The 12,875-nt window shown below is 36.4% G+C and overlaps 1 protein-coding gene across 2 annotated transcripts in view; it reads right to left on the bottom strand.

Annotated features, from left to right (window-relative positions):
* Positions 1-11,658, bottom strand: part of whd (carnitine O-palmitoyltransferase whd) — a gene marked incomplete at its 5' end in the record, with an annotated part of 70,193 nt that extends 58,535 nt beyond the window's left edge. For both annotated transcript variants that reach the window (XM_070080277.1, XM_070080278.1), the window contains 3 exon segments: positions 4,698-4,847; positions 10,947-11,081; positions 11,524-11,658. In XM_070080277.1, the coding sequence (XP_069936378.1) occupies positions 4,698-4,847; positions 10,947-11,081; positions 11,524-11,658 (420 nt within the window).
* Between the last annotated feature and the right edge of the window lie 1,217 nt (positions 11,659-12,875).

The raw sequence follows: 12,875 nt of genomic DNA, 5'->3' as shown, positions 1-12,875 counted from the left end.
GTGAGACAGAGATAGACAGAGAGAGAGAAAGATAGACAGAGAGAGAGAAAGAGAGACAGATTGAAAGAGATAGAATGAGGGAGAAAGATAATTAGATAGAATGGAGGGGGAAGCAGCATCCGACCCCATGCGGTAGGGGCAGTGACTAATGAGACAATATGTCATTTTGACAGCTGCCGACTCCTGACTCAAAACAATTATAAGCCACACACTGGCACACAAGACAAGCTTGCTGAAGGGTGATAATAGCAGTTTTATGAAAGTATCTAGTGACTATATATGTGTATATATATTATAGAAACCAGAAGCAAGAAGGGAAGGCAGGAATGAAGGAAGGACTAGATGAAAGGAAGGAAAAAAGTAATGAAGGACAGATGAAGGAATGTAGGAAGAGAGGTGGAATGCCCTCCAGGTAGCCTCCAGGAAGGAAAGGAATGAAGGAAATTAGGAAGGAAGGATGACACAGGACCATTTACCTAGGATAGCTACATAACACAACTGCCTGCTAATACTTTGAAGAAAACTGCTCAGACGAGGTGTTTTGTCTTTGCACATAAAAAAAAATTCAACAAAAATGCACACACACTGATTTTATGTGTGAGAGTGTAAAACACCACTGTGTATGACACCATGTTTTATGTGTGAGAGTGTAAAACACCACTGTGTATGGCACCATGTTTTATGTGTGAGGAGTGTAAAACACCATTGTGTATGACACCATGTTTTATGTGTGAGAGTGTAAAACACCATTGTGTATGACACCATGTTTTATGTGTGAGAGTGTAAAACACCACTGTGTATGACACCATGTTTTATGTGTGAGGAGTGTAAAACACCATTGTGTATGACACCATGTTTTATGTGTGAGAGTGTAAAACACCACTGTGTATGACACCATGTTTTATGTGTGAGAGTGTAAAACACCATTGTGTATGACACCATGTTTTATGTGTGTGAGTGTAAAACACCACTGTGTATGACACCATGTTTTATGTGTGAGAGTGTAAAACACCATTGTGTATGACACCATGTTTTATGTGTGAGAGTGTAAAACACCACTGTGTATGACACCATGTTTTATGTGTGAGGAGTGTAAAACACCATTGTGTATGACACCATGTTTTATGTGTGAGAGTGTAAAACACCACTGTGTATGACACCATGTTTTATGTGTGAGTGTAAAACACCAGTGTATGACACCATGTTTCACAGAGTTCCACAAGCTACAGAACTTCTAGGAGTATGTTCAGTGACTGTATATTGGTATATATATTATAGAACAATAGTAATAAAAAATTTTTTGTATTGTTTGTTTTTGTAAACAAGTTTTGTAAACAATATATTGATAATTATGTTTGTGTGCTTATTGTGTTGTATACAACGAGTGTATATATGTACATTGCACCTTACTTTGGTCTCACAGGCCACATAAGTTATGTAAAAAAAATAAAATAGTGAAAAAAACAACAAACCTTCAAATACAAGTAAACCAAAGTTTACCGGGTGAGCGGCAGTCGCCGCTGTTGCCATACGCGGCTCATTTTCTGCAAACTTCATGCCTCTATATCTCGGTAAGTACTGATGGGAAAAATTTTTTTTGGGACTAAAACAATCAGAAAAATAATCTTAACATTTTCATAAGAAAAAATAATTTTTTTTTTTTTCGAATATTTTGCGACACCAGGAGCAACTTCAGGATTGGGCCCTTCGACAGTCAAAGGGTTAAATATATATATATATATATATATATATATAAATATAAATATATATAAATATATATATACAGGAAGGCCCCACTTATACGGCGGGTTAGGTTCCAGGCTACCGCCGTAAAGCGGAAATCGCCGTAAAGTGGAACACCCTTTTTTTCCACTTATAAATGCATACAAACACTAGATAACAAGTTTACACTAACATATATTAAGTTAGCAATAGAACCAGGCATCAAAAAACAATAAAAAGGTACAATACACACATAGTGCACTCATTACTTACCTTAAAATATTTATAGTCTTAATCTAGGGTGAGACAAGTAGTATTTATTGTAAGAAATCAAGTGTGGTATGTATTGTAATAGCCTCACCAGGCCACCCCACCCACACATACTATTCTATGATATTTAAGCATCCCAGAGCGATAAAATGTATATACAGTTCACTCATTACTTACCTTAAAATATTTGTAGTCTTAATGTAGGGTCAGGAGTAAGTAAATGAGATAAAACGAATAAATGAGAGAGAGAAAGAATGAGTACATGAGAGGGGGCAGGCGCAGTTATGTAAACAAACCAGGGGAAGGTAAGTTTTGTAAACAAACGAAATGTACACGTCTGGTTTGTGTACAAGTTACATTGTGTACAGGTTGTCTCTACATTGATACGGTAGAATTAATAAAGAAGAACACTCCCATTCTCATGTAACATCATTTTGAGAAGAAATGAAGCTCTGAGTGAAGGCAATGGAAATAAGTCACACTGACTTTTTTGGGTTATCCTAGGTTCTCTACACCTATGTTGTTATGTATGATAATCTATGTAACTGTATTTGTGTATACCTGAATAAACTTACTTACATACATACGAAAGGAATAATTTTCTACAGTTACCCCCAGTAACACATTTACTCTTATGTTAGATTAGAGAAAATGTTATTCTTGCCGTCACTTGTACAAGTTATGTGGCTCCCACATCTTATATTTATGTTTATTTATTCTATTGTGGGGTGTATTTATCATCTTTTTATGTTATGTATCGTGTTTATTATATAATTTTGAAAAAAATATCATGGATGGATTAATGAAAATGTGTATATTACCGTAATATACGACATTTAATGAGACTCGGTATTGTTATTATCACCACTTGTGCAAGTCGTCTGCTACGACATCTCACATTTGTTTATTTATTCTACTGTGGGGTGTATTTATCTTATTTATATGTTATGCATCGTGTTTATTATATAATTTTGAAAAAAATATCATGGATGGATTAATGAAAATGTGTATATTACCGTAATATACGACATTTAATGAGACTCAGTATTGTTATTATCACCACTTGTGCAAGTCGTCTGCTCACATCTCACATTTGTTTATTTATTCTACTGTGGGGTGTATTTATCTTATTTATATGTTATGCATCGTGTTTATTATATAATTTTGAAAAAAATATCATGGATGGATTAATGAAAATGTGTATATTAACGTAATATACGACATTTAAATGACTCGATGTATGTAAGTTTATTTAGGTACAGGTATACATAAGTATAATTATCAGAGTATATATAAAATATGAAATAACTTTTAAAAACATTTGAAATTTTGGAGTTTCCAGACAAAATGGAGAGACTTAGTGCTTACTGAGCTCATGGAGAATGTAAACAAACAGGGTGGGGCACGGTGACCGTATTAGAAAGTCAGGTGGGGGGAGCCGTATAGTGAGTTTTGGTCATAATTTGATATGTCCGTATTAGCGGAACGCCGTAAAGCGGAACGCCGTAAAGCGGGGCCCTCCTGTATATATATATATATATATATATATATATATATATTTATATATATATATATATATATATATATATATATATATATATATATCTATATATCTATATATCTATATATCTATCTATCTATCTATATATATATATATATATATATATATATATAGAGATAGAGATAGAGAGATAGATAGAGAGATAGAGAGATATGGAAAGAACTGTAAAACAGACCCAGGGGTACCACAGACACAAGAGAACCATAATTTAAGACTATTCAACCTGCTACCAGCAGATATCAAAAATTTCCAGAACATGCGTAAAGGTTTTCAGGAAGAAGCTAAGAGCTAGATCAACCAGGCTGTGATGGCTTAGTGGGACAGCAGCAGTTTAATGGAATAGGTAATCAATAGAAAAGTCTGGCCCCAGGCCAGGCTGTGAGAGTAGGATAAAACTCTAAAACAGGTTACAAGTAGATAAATTAGACACATGTGCAACACTTGGGTATCTTTATTGAGGAAGCATTTTGCCACACAGTGGCCATTTATCTACATTCCTGTCAGACACAGCAACATCTTGGGATCTTAATACAGGGAATTCTCTACCTGCCTAACCTTTAGGCATGACCTACTTTCACATTTGAATTTGTCATGTGTGATATCACCTACAACTGCTTCACATCACCTGTCTACAGTATATAAGCCACTTCTTCGCACATATGCTGTATTCTTTTCAAGATTGATGGACTGATTACATCGACTCAAGGCTGAGGGACTGATTACCTCAAACTCCACCTGTTCTTCACCATTCTCCTTTGTATGGACTGATGAAGCCACTGTGGCAAAACGTTTCCTCAATAAAGATACCCAAGTGTTGCACATGTGTCTAATTTATCAACTTGTCGGTTCTCTGAACCATTTATCTATAGGTTACAAATAGCTTCCAATATCCTGAGCTATTCTAATTCCCACAGTTTAGAAAATTAAATTTTCAACTGCCTACATAATAAATAAATTATGAACACGTGCATTACATCAGGTGAATTTTTACCCCTGACAAATACAAAATGAGCCACCCTGCCTCAGTGGGATATGACTAGTTTGTTGAAAGCAGAAATACAAAATGAATATACCTCAAGAAAATATTAAACATAGTATAATGTAATAAAATATTAATGTAAAGTGTTATGGAGGATATATTTACATTTAAGAATGGGTTGTCTACTTCCAAGTACTTCGAGATGACATATAAACAAAACAAATGACGATCAATGCCTTTGCCACACATTGCATCTCGATATGCATTCTGGTGCTGGATACACGCCTTCTTCAATAGTGCAACACGCTCCTCATTCTGAAATAATTAAAACATTACCATAAGTTTTTATTGAAAAAAAATAGAACAAATGTTGCACTGACAGCAATGTACTATATATGAATGAATGTATGAGAGTATAATGGTACCAACACTCCTATATGGGTGTGAAGGTTGCAGAAATGAGGAGTGAGGATGTCGTATCTGAGGGTAATGTGTAGTTTAAACATTATGCAGAGAATTCATAGTTTGGAGATTAGGAGGAGGTGCAGTTATTAAAAGTGTACTCACTCACTCAGTGTGTGTTCTTCTTATTGTCCTGCCCTTGGGTACTTTTTGTTGATTAAAGACTTTGGGCATAGGCTTCAGTTTGAAATCTTCAGAGCCATTGGCACCCAACAGACTAAGCCTATCATTCACAAGCTTATGACCAGGCAAAGTGGCCCCTTTGTGATGAATGCTCACCTGGGCATTCTTTTCCAAAAGAGCCCTGTTTAGTTCACATTAAACTCTTGAGGAAGATATCCCTCTGCTGTAACAAGCTCTTCTAAATGAAGCTGAAAAGCTTCAGTGACTTCCTTATTGACACTAGAAGCCTCATCATGTCTCGACACTTTTAATGCTGGCCCTTTTCTTGAAACTCTTGAACCACTCTTTGCTATTTTTAAAATCATCTGGAGTAGCATCACTACTTGAGGGTAAATGGCATTTTAAAATATTGTAAATTTGTTTCGCACACTTAAAGAAAAAACTTGCTGGCATATTCTCCCCCATCATCTGCTTCCCTTATCCACAATAACATCAATCTTTTTGTCTCTATGATAATTTCTCTGCCTTTTTTCACTAGTTTAGATCTGTCAGCCACTTTAATATTCTTTATAATTTCTTTTTTGCTTGATAATACTTTAGTAGAGACAGTTTATCATGGAGCGCCATGCTCACGCATCATTGCACAAATTCAACTCAATCGTTTTTTCACAATTTTTTGCTTGATCTTAAGAGAAATTACCTGTTTACTGTACACTTTAGGGCCTTGATAACTTAGTAATACAAAAGATGGCATAATTAACTTACAAATAAAGCTATGAATGGTCAATAATCCAGATTTGATGCTGGGAACACACATGGTAACTTCAAACTGAAGAAGAAACAAATTATAGTACAAACTCTGCTACTGGCTGAGATGCTACTGTAGAGACATTCATTCCTATTGCTGAATGGTTGCTATGCCACCGCCACACACCCTCATCATATCACTGGTTGGTTAATGCCCACCCACATAATAACTGATGCTCCTATTGGCTCAGATGCCCCCAAAATGCAAGCTACCCCATCTCTGGTTGGTTGAGCCCCACTAACATGCACCAACCATTACATGTATACCATATAACTCAAAATTATTGTAACCCAAACCCATGGTAATTCAAGGAACCACTGTATTTGATCAAGTCAAGAAATATATGTTCTAGGTAGTAGGTTGGTAGACAGCAACCGCCCAGGGAGGTACTACCGTCCTGCCAAGTGAGTGTAAAACAAAAGCCTGTAATTGTTTTACATGATGGTAGGATTGCTGGTGTCCTTTTTTCTGTCTCATAAACATGCAAGATTTCAGGTACGTCTTGCTACTTCTACTTACACTTAGGTCACACTACACATACATGTACAAGCATATATATGTACAGTGGACCCCCAGATAACGATCAGCTCCCAACTCGACCAATTATGTAAGTTTATTTTTGTAAGTGCTTTTGTAGGTGTATTTTTAGGGGTCTGAAAAGGACTAATCTAATTCACAATATTTCTTATGGGAACAAATTCGGTCTATAACGGCACCCAAACAGACTTCTGGATTGAAATAATATCGTTATGCAGGGGTCCACTGTATATATACACATCCCTCTGAGTTTTCTTCTATTTTCTTTCTAGTTCTTGTTCTTGTTTATTTCCTCTTATCTCCATGGGGGAAGTGGAACAGAATTCTTCCTCCGTAAGCCATGCGTGTTGTAAGAGGCGACTAAAATGCCGGGAGCAAGGGGCTAGTAACCCCTTCTCCCGTATAAATTACTAAATTTAAAAAGAGAAACTTTCGTTTTTCTTTTTGGGCCACCCTGCCTTGGTGGGATACGGCCGGTTTGTTAAAAAAAAAATATACATATATATATATGTGGATTATTTTTCTTATTTGGTATTATCTATTAATTAGCATTTTTTTTTCAACGAACTGGCCATATCCCACTAAGGTTGGGTGGCCTAAAAAGAAAAACAAAAGTTTTTCTTTTTAAATTTAGTAATTTATACAGAAGGGGTTACTAGCCTCTTGCTCCCAGCATTTTAGTCACCTCTTATGACATGCATGGCTTATGGAGGAAGATTTCTTTTCCACTTCCCATGAAGATAAGAGAAAATAAAGAACAAGAACTATCAAGCAAATAGAAGAAAACCCAGATGTGTGTATAAATATGTGTGTACATGCATGTGTAGTGTGACCTAAGTGGAAGTAGAAGACATATCTGTTATCCTGCATGTTTATAAAACAGAAAAAAGACATCAGCAATCCTACCATCATGTAAAACAATTACAGGTTTCTGTTTTACACTCACTTGGCAGGATGGTAGTACCTCCCTGGGCAGTTGCTGTCTACCAACCTACTACCTAGGATTTAGTATTGTGGAAATTATTTAATTTCCGAAGCTATAGTGCCTAATAAGTGTTTAATGTGTTGATTTGGGTCAAAATGTATTTGTATGTTGAATGGAACCAACTGGGTTCCTGCTGCGCCTGCGCAGATGTGCGCGGGGGGTATAGGTCGAGCTGGGGCACGAGGGGGCGGCAGTGTTTTGAATGTAGTGAGGAAGCTGTGAAACATGGGATCAGGAAATTGGCGTTCACGGCAGCCTAAGGATTAATATAGGCCTCACTTCCTAATAGGAAGTGTCGTAATTGTTCCTGGTGAAGAGTGAGGGAACGAGATTTACGTGACCACCGTGATAAAGTGGTAAAATAAGTGGATAATAGTAGGACCGGGAGTGACGGGTGCGCCGCCATGGAATGTGTCCAGGGGAAATTACCCGTGAGTTAATCCTCACTCATCGGTCTCAGATCTTAATGGAGTGACCTCTAATGTGTATAATAATTATGAGACGTTAAATCATCTTGTGAATGGTAATGTAGTCAGTGATAATAACATTAAGTTAAGAGAATGCGGGAAGTGAAATAAATCGCCCTGCTCCGAGTGAACGCGTGGTTCTCGTCCCGAGGATAGCGAAGTTTTATGGAATCACGAATTCTAAACCGGGACAAACCAACGGATACCTCGTCCTGCTGGAATAAGAACCGTGTCGGTGTAGCAGGACATCGAAATGAGATGGTGAATGGAGGAAATAAGGAGCATCAATCACCCACAGTTAAGTAACCTTTCTAGTTATAGCAGACTGATACTGGCCAGTTAGGTATGTTTTGATTGGATAGGTTATGGGTGATCCAGCCACCTGCAGTGACCAGAGGTGGTTAAGTTTTCTCACATGTCTACACGGGTGACTACGGTAAACAATATCGTCGTTGTCTCCCAAGGAGATTACTCGTATGCATGTAATGTTGAGGTATGTACAAGTATGGGAAGCACTTGGAAATAATATAGTAGTAGTAGTAGTAATAATAATGAACCTTGATCTGCAGTATTATTTTTCTTGATTTTCACTTGACCAAATGCACTTATCAAATTGGAAGTAATAGGGGATACTGTTGTAGACAGACAAATGGGTGACTTTTCATGAGTCCTAACAGTGATTATCTATTGTTGGCAAGTCCTTGTTTTCTGTTTGTGTTTCAAAATTCTTTATCATCTTTATCTTATAGTTCATTTATTGACATTGTAGCATGCTGTAAATAGTTAAAGCTCATTGAATGACAACACTAACTTAACTTAATCTAAACAGTATAAGTCAGGATATTTGGCAAAAACCATACAAGAGAAATCCACATTGGCTTTGTGAAGATGGGCTGACACATAGTAGTGTATGGACAAGTCTGCAACCACCCTCCCATTCCCCCCCCCCCCCCCCCGGTCTCTCCTAGATAACATTGACCTCAATCACAAATCGAAATTCAAAAGACAAATTGTAAGTGTGGAAGAGTATTATTATGGTTTACACAAAAGTGCTAAACTCATTTAGGTTCTGGAATGAAATAGCTAGGTATTGCATTTTCCCTAGGGCATCAATGGTGTTTAGATGAGAGCACCGTTAGGAAACCACAGCTTCTCTGACTTTTGCTTCCTGTTTTCATAAGCAACAATTATTGCATTATGAGCCATATCTACAACTTTGATAAGCAAATGCAAGGAGAGAGATTACTAATGGAAATTAATTGCAGTAGGGTAGGGAGGTAAGCCACCCTTACCTCCATATGTCAGCTTCCTTCATAAAAAATACTTTAAGATTTGGACAGCAATTCTGCAAAAGTCAAGAGGCAAGCATCAGGAAGGAGGTAAGCAGATGACATTCACTAGCATTCTTCTCACTACCTGCCTTGCTACAGTGTTCTTTTTTACACTTTAACATCCAGTAATATCAGTCACCAGCAAGTACAGTGGACCCCCGGTTAAAGAACTTTTTTCATTCCAGTAGTATGTTCAGGTGCCAGTACTGACCGATTTTTTTCCCATAAGGAATATTGTGAAGTAGATTAGTCCATTTCAGACCCCCAAACATACACGTACAAACGCACTTACATAAATACACTTACATAATTGGTCGCATTTGGAGGTGATCGTTAAGCGGGGGTCCACTGTACTTATAAAATTACAATCTGAGTAGATACATCACAACAGAAGGCATGGGAATGTATAATTACAGTATTATATATGAAATGTACACTTGTAGATGCTTTATGAAGCTGTTAATGCACTGAATATTGTCTTCCAACTGTTTTGAAACAGTTCTATATAATTTAAGCATCAAATGTGTAACAGAAGTTGTGAGCAAAATTATTTAGGTTAGGAAGGTCCATATACTGGTTGTGCAAAGCCTTAAATGCTTTGCACAACCATGGGTTTTTCAAAAAGCACTTGAGCAATACTGTAACATTTATATATTTATTTTCAATAAATGTGTTCATTTATCTAGGTAGTAAGTTGGTAGACAGCAACCGCCCAAGGAGGTACTACCGTCCTGCCAAGCGAGTGTAAAACGGAAGCCTGTAATTGTTTTACACAATGGTAGGATTGCTGGTGTCTTTTTTTCTGTCTCATACACATGCAAGATTTCAGGTACGTCTTGCTACTTCTACTTACACTTAGGTCACACTATACATACATGTACAAGTATATATATACACACCCCTCAGGGTTTTCTTCTGTTTTCTTTCTAGTTCTTGTTTATTTCTTCTTACCTCCATGGGGAAGTGGAACAGAATTCTTCCTCCGTAAGCCATGCGTGTTGTAAGAGGCGACTAAAATGCCAGGAGCAAGGGGCTAGTAACCCCTTCTCCTGTATATATTACTAAATGTAAAAGGAGAAACTTTCGTTTTTCCTTTTGGGCCACCCCACCTTGGTGGGATATGGCCGGTGTGTTGAAAGAAAGAAAGAAGAAAGTGTTCATTTATGAGGGTTCGGGTGGAAAAAGTCTGGGCGAGTTGACCAGTAGTGACCATACTATGTACCAGACTCAGGTGCATGGCAAGAAGACTGAAACCACTATGAAAAAACACTATATGGAATGTTTTCCCCAATTCTGCCTACTACAGTTTTTTCAGAAACTCTTGGATAAAAAAATTTGTCCACAGGTTGACAATCAGTAAAAAATTGGGTAACCATATCCCACACATAAGGTATGATTCTGTGTAGTTAATTCTAGTTAAATATTACTTGTTAGCCCTCCATAAGACAAGGAAAATCCCCCAAAATAGATTTAAAACCTGGTCAATAAGAGGTTATACTGCACTACCTAATAATACAGTAGCAACTTTCAATTCTGTAGGATGTTTTCCTGCAGGATACTGCATGTTGTATGTGTCAACATGTAACCTCCTGATATGGCATGGAAGCCTTAATGGAAAAAAATAAAATTCAGTCACTAAGTATACTACCTAGAGTACTGAATACAAAATAATAATAAACTATAATACAATGATGAACTTACAGAGACAGTTTTGTCTTCCATGGCCTTGACCCAAGCAGCTGATTCAATAGTGCATGGTCTAACAGTCTCAGTCCTGCCATCTCTGAAGAGACGTGTCATGCTGGCTTCATAAGTCAGGTTAAATTTGCCTGCATCCTGAAGGTTAAGATGTTTTTTACTTTAAGAGATTACTATATACTCTTCAATTTTACTAATACTGTGGTTTCAGGTAAATTTATACCATTTTTTATGATAAGCCAAGAAACCAAAGCACTTTGCAAATATTATTCAATTATACTCTATGTACATTATCAAAATGCTGAGCAAGGAAGCAATAGAGAGTATTTATAAAGGACAAATAAATTACATAAATGTGCATAAACAATCAATATTGTATTACTGTATATATTTTAATAGTGCAAATCATCTGGGGCAAAAATGTTAAATGTTTCCTGGGATATACCTAAGATGTATATTATATGAAATATTTATATTTTATTCTTTTTAACTTATAAATGCAAAAAGCTAATGCTGTATTTAATAAACCTTATAGTTCCACCAAATCTAATCTGACTGTTACAAGACACACATACTGTACCCGATAGTATGCCAACTGTAGGGCCATTTGTGTGTATGCATCAGGTGACAGCCGGCAAGCCTTCATAAAGCCCTTGCCATAGGCAGTGTGCATATACAAACGTAGGTCAACATCATTCAAGAGCGCTTCAGCAACCTGCAATAAAAAGGAAATTAAATCTTATTTACAAATAAAGGTGACATTAGGATAAGTTATGCTCAATAACAAAGCTGGCAAGCATTTATAAACTAGAAAAGTAAACCAAGACATAGGATTATGACTGATGATGATTAGGCTTAAGAAAAGAAAAATACCATTATGCAATCAGTGTAAATAAGTCTTCAATGTAAGAATGATAATTATAAAATTAAAAATATTATGATTCAACTCAAAATTTGTAATAAGAAAATATAAAGACAAGTGTGGTATTGGCTCATAACATATGTCATAATGTTACTTAGCCCTATATAAAAAATAGATTAACCCTCCATATAAAGTCAGTATACTGTATTTCCTATTATATGCAGTATAATGCAATCAATGTCAAGTACCTACTGCCAGTCATTTGAGTAGTTTCTATATTTGTAATACTAATTCACTGTTGAAAGTAATATAAAATATATAAATATCTCAATACTGCAAATAATGGTTATAAAGGTTAAAATCACTGCAGATAAAATATCATAGTTCATATTAAATACAATAAGTAATTTAAAACCAATAATAAATCAACAGAAAACAGCTGAATGAACTATTACCCAATCTAGTGCCAAGCAACATACTCCCCTGCTCTTCAAATGTTTAAACTTACTCGATATGAACAATATTCACATTCGCTCATACTATAAATACAGAACAATCAATTCTAATATAAACCCTGCTCTGAAACTCTTCCTTGACAGCTGCAACAGAACTCTCAGGCATAAGACAAAAATCTCTGATATCCCAGTGTCTTACTCAATTTGTATAAAAACTCACTGTGCATAAAAGAACCTAAAATCTGGAACTCCTTGCCTGAAGATTCCAAAGGTTTCCCCTAAATGCTAGCCACTTCAAAGATGTTAAAAAGTACCTCATTACCTCAATGTGATCACGACAGCAATATGCTGTCGAGCAAAACTTGAACTCTTGTTCTCCTCCAATTCTGTCCCTGTTCTTCCAGCTTTCCTTTAACTCCCATATAGTATTATTAGAAAAAAAAACTCTCTTAATAATTATCTTTTCTTCTTCTTTCAACAAACCGGCCATATCCTACCGAAGCAGGCTGGCCCAAAAAGAAAAACGAAAGTTTCTTTTTAACTTTAGTAATGTATACAGGAGAAGGGGTTACTAGCCCCTCGCTCCCGGCATTTTAGTCGCCTCTTATGACACGC

This window comes from Cherax quadricarinatus, unplaced genomic scaffold, assembly GCF_038502225.1.
Source record: "Cherax quadricarinatus isolate ZL_2023a unplaced genomic scaffold, ASM3850222v1 Contig272, whole genome shotgun sequence".
NCBI classification, from domain to species: Eukaryota; Metazoa; Arthropoda; class Malacostraca; order Decapoda; family Parastacidae; genus Cherax; species Cherax quadricarinatus.
This window is presented reverse-complemented; position numbering and strand designations above follow the sequence as displayed.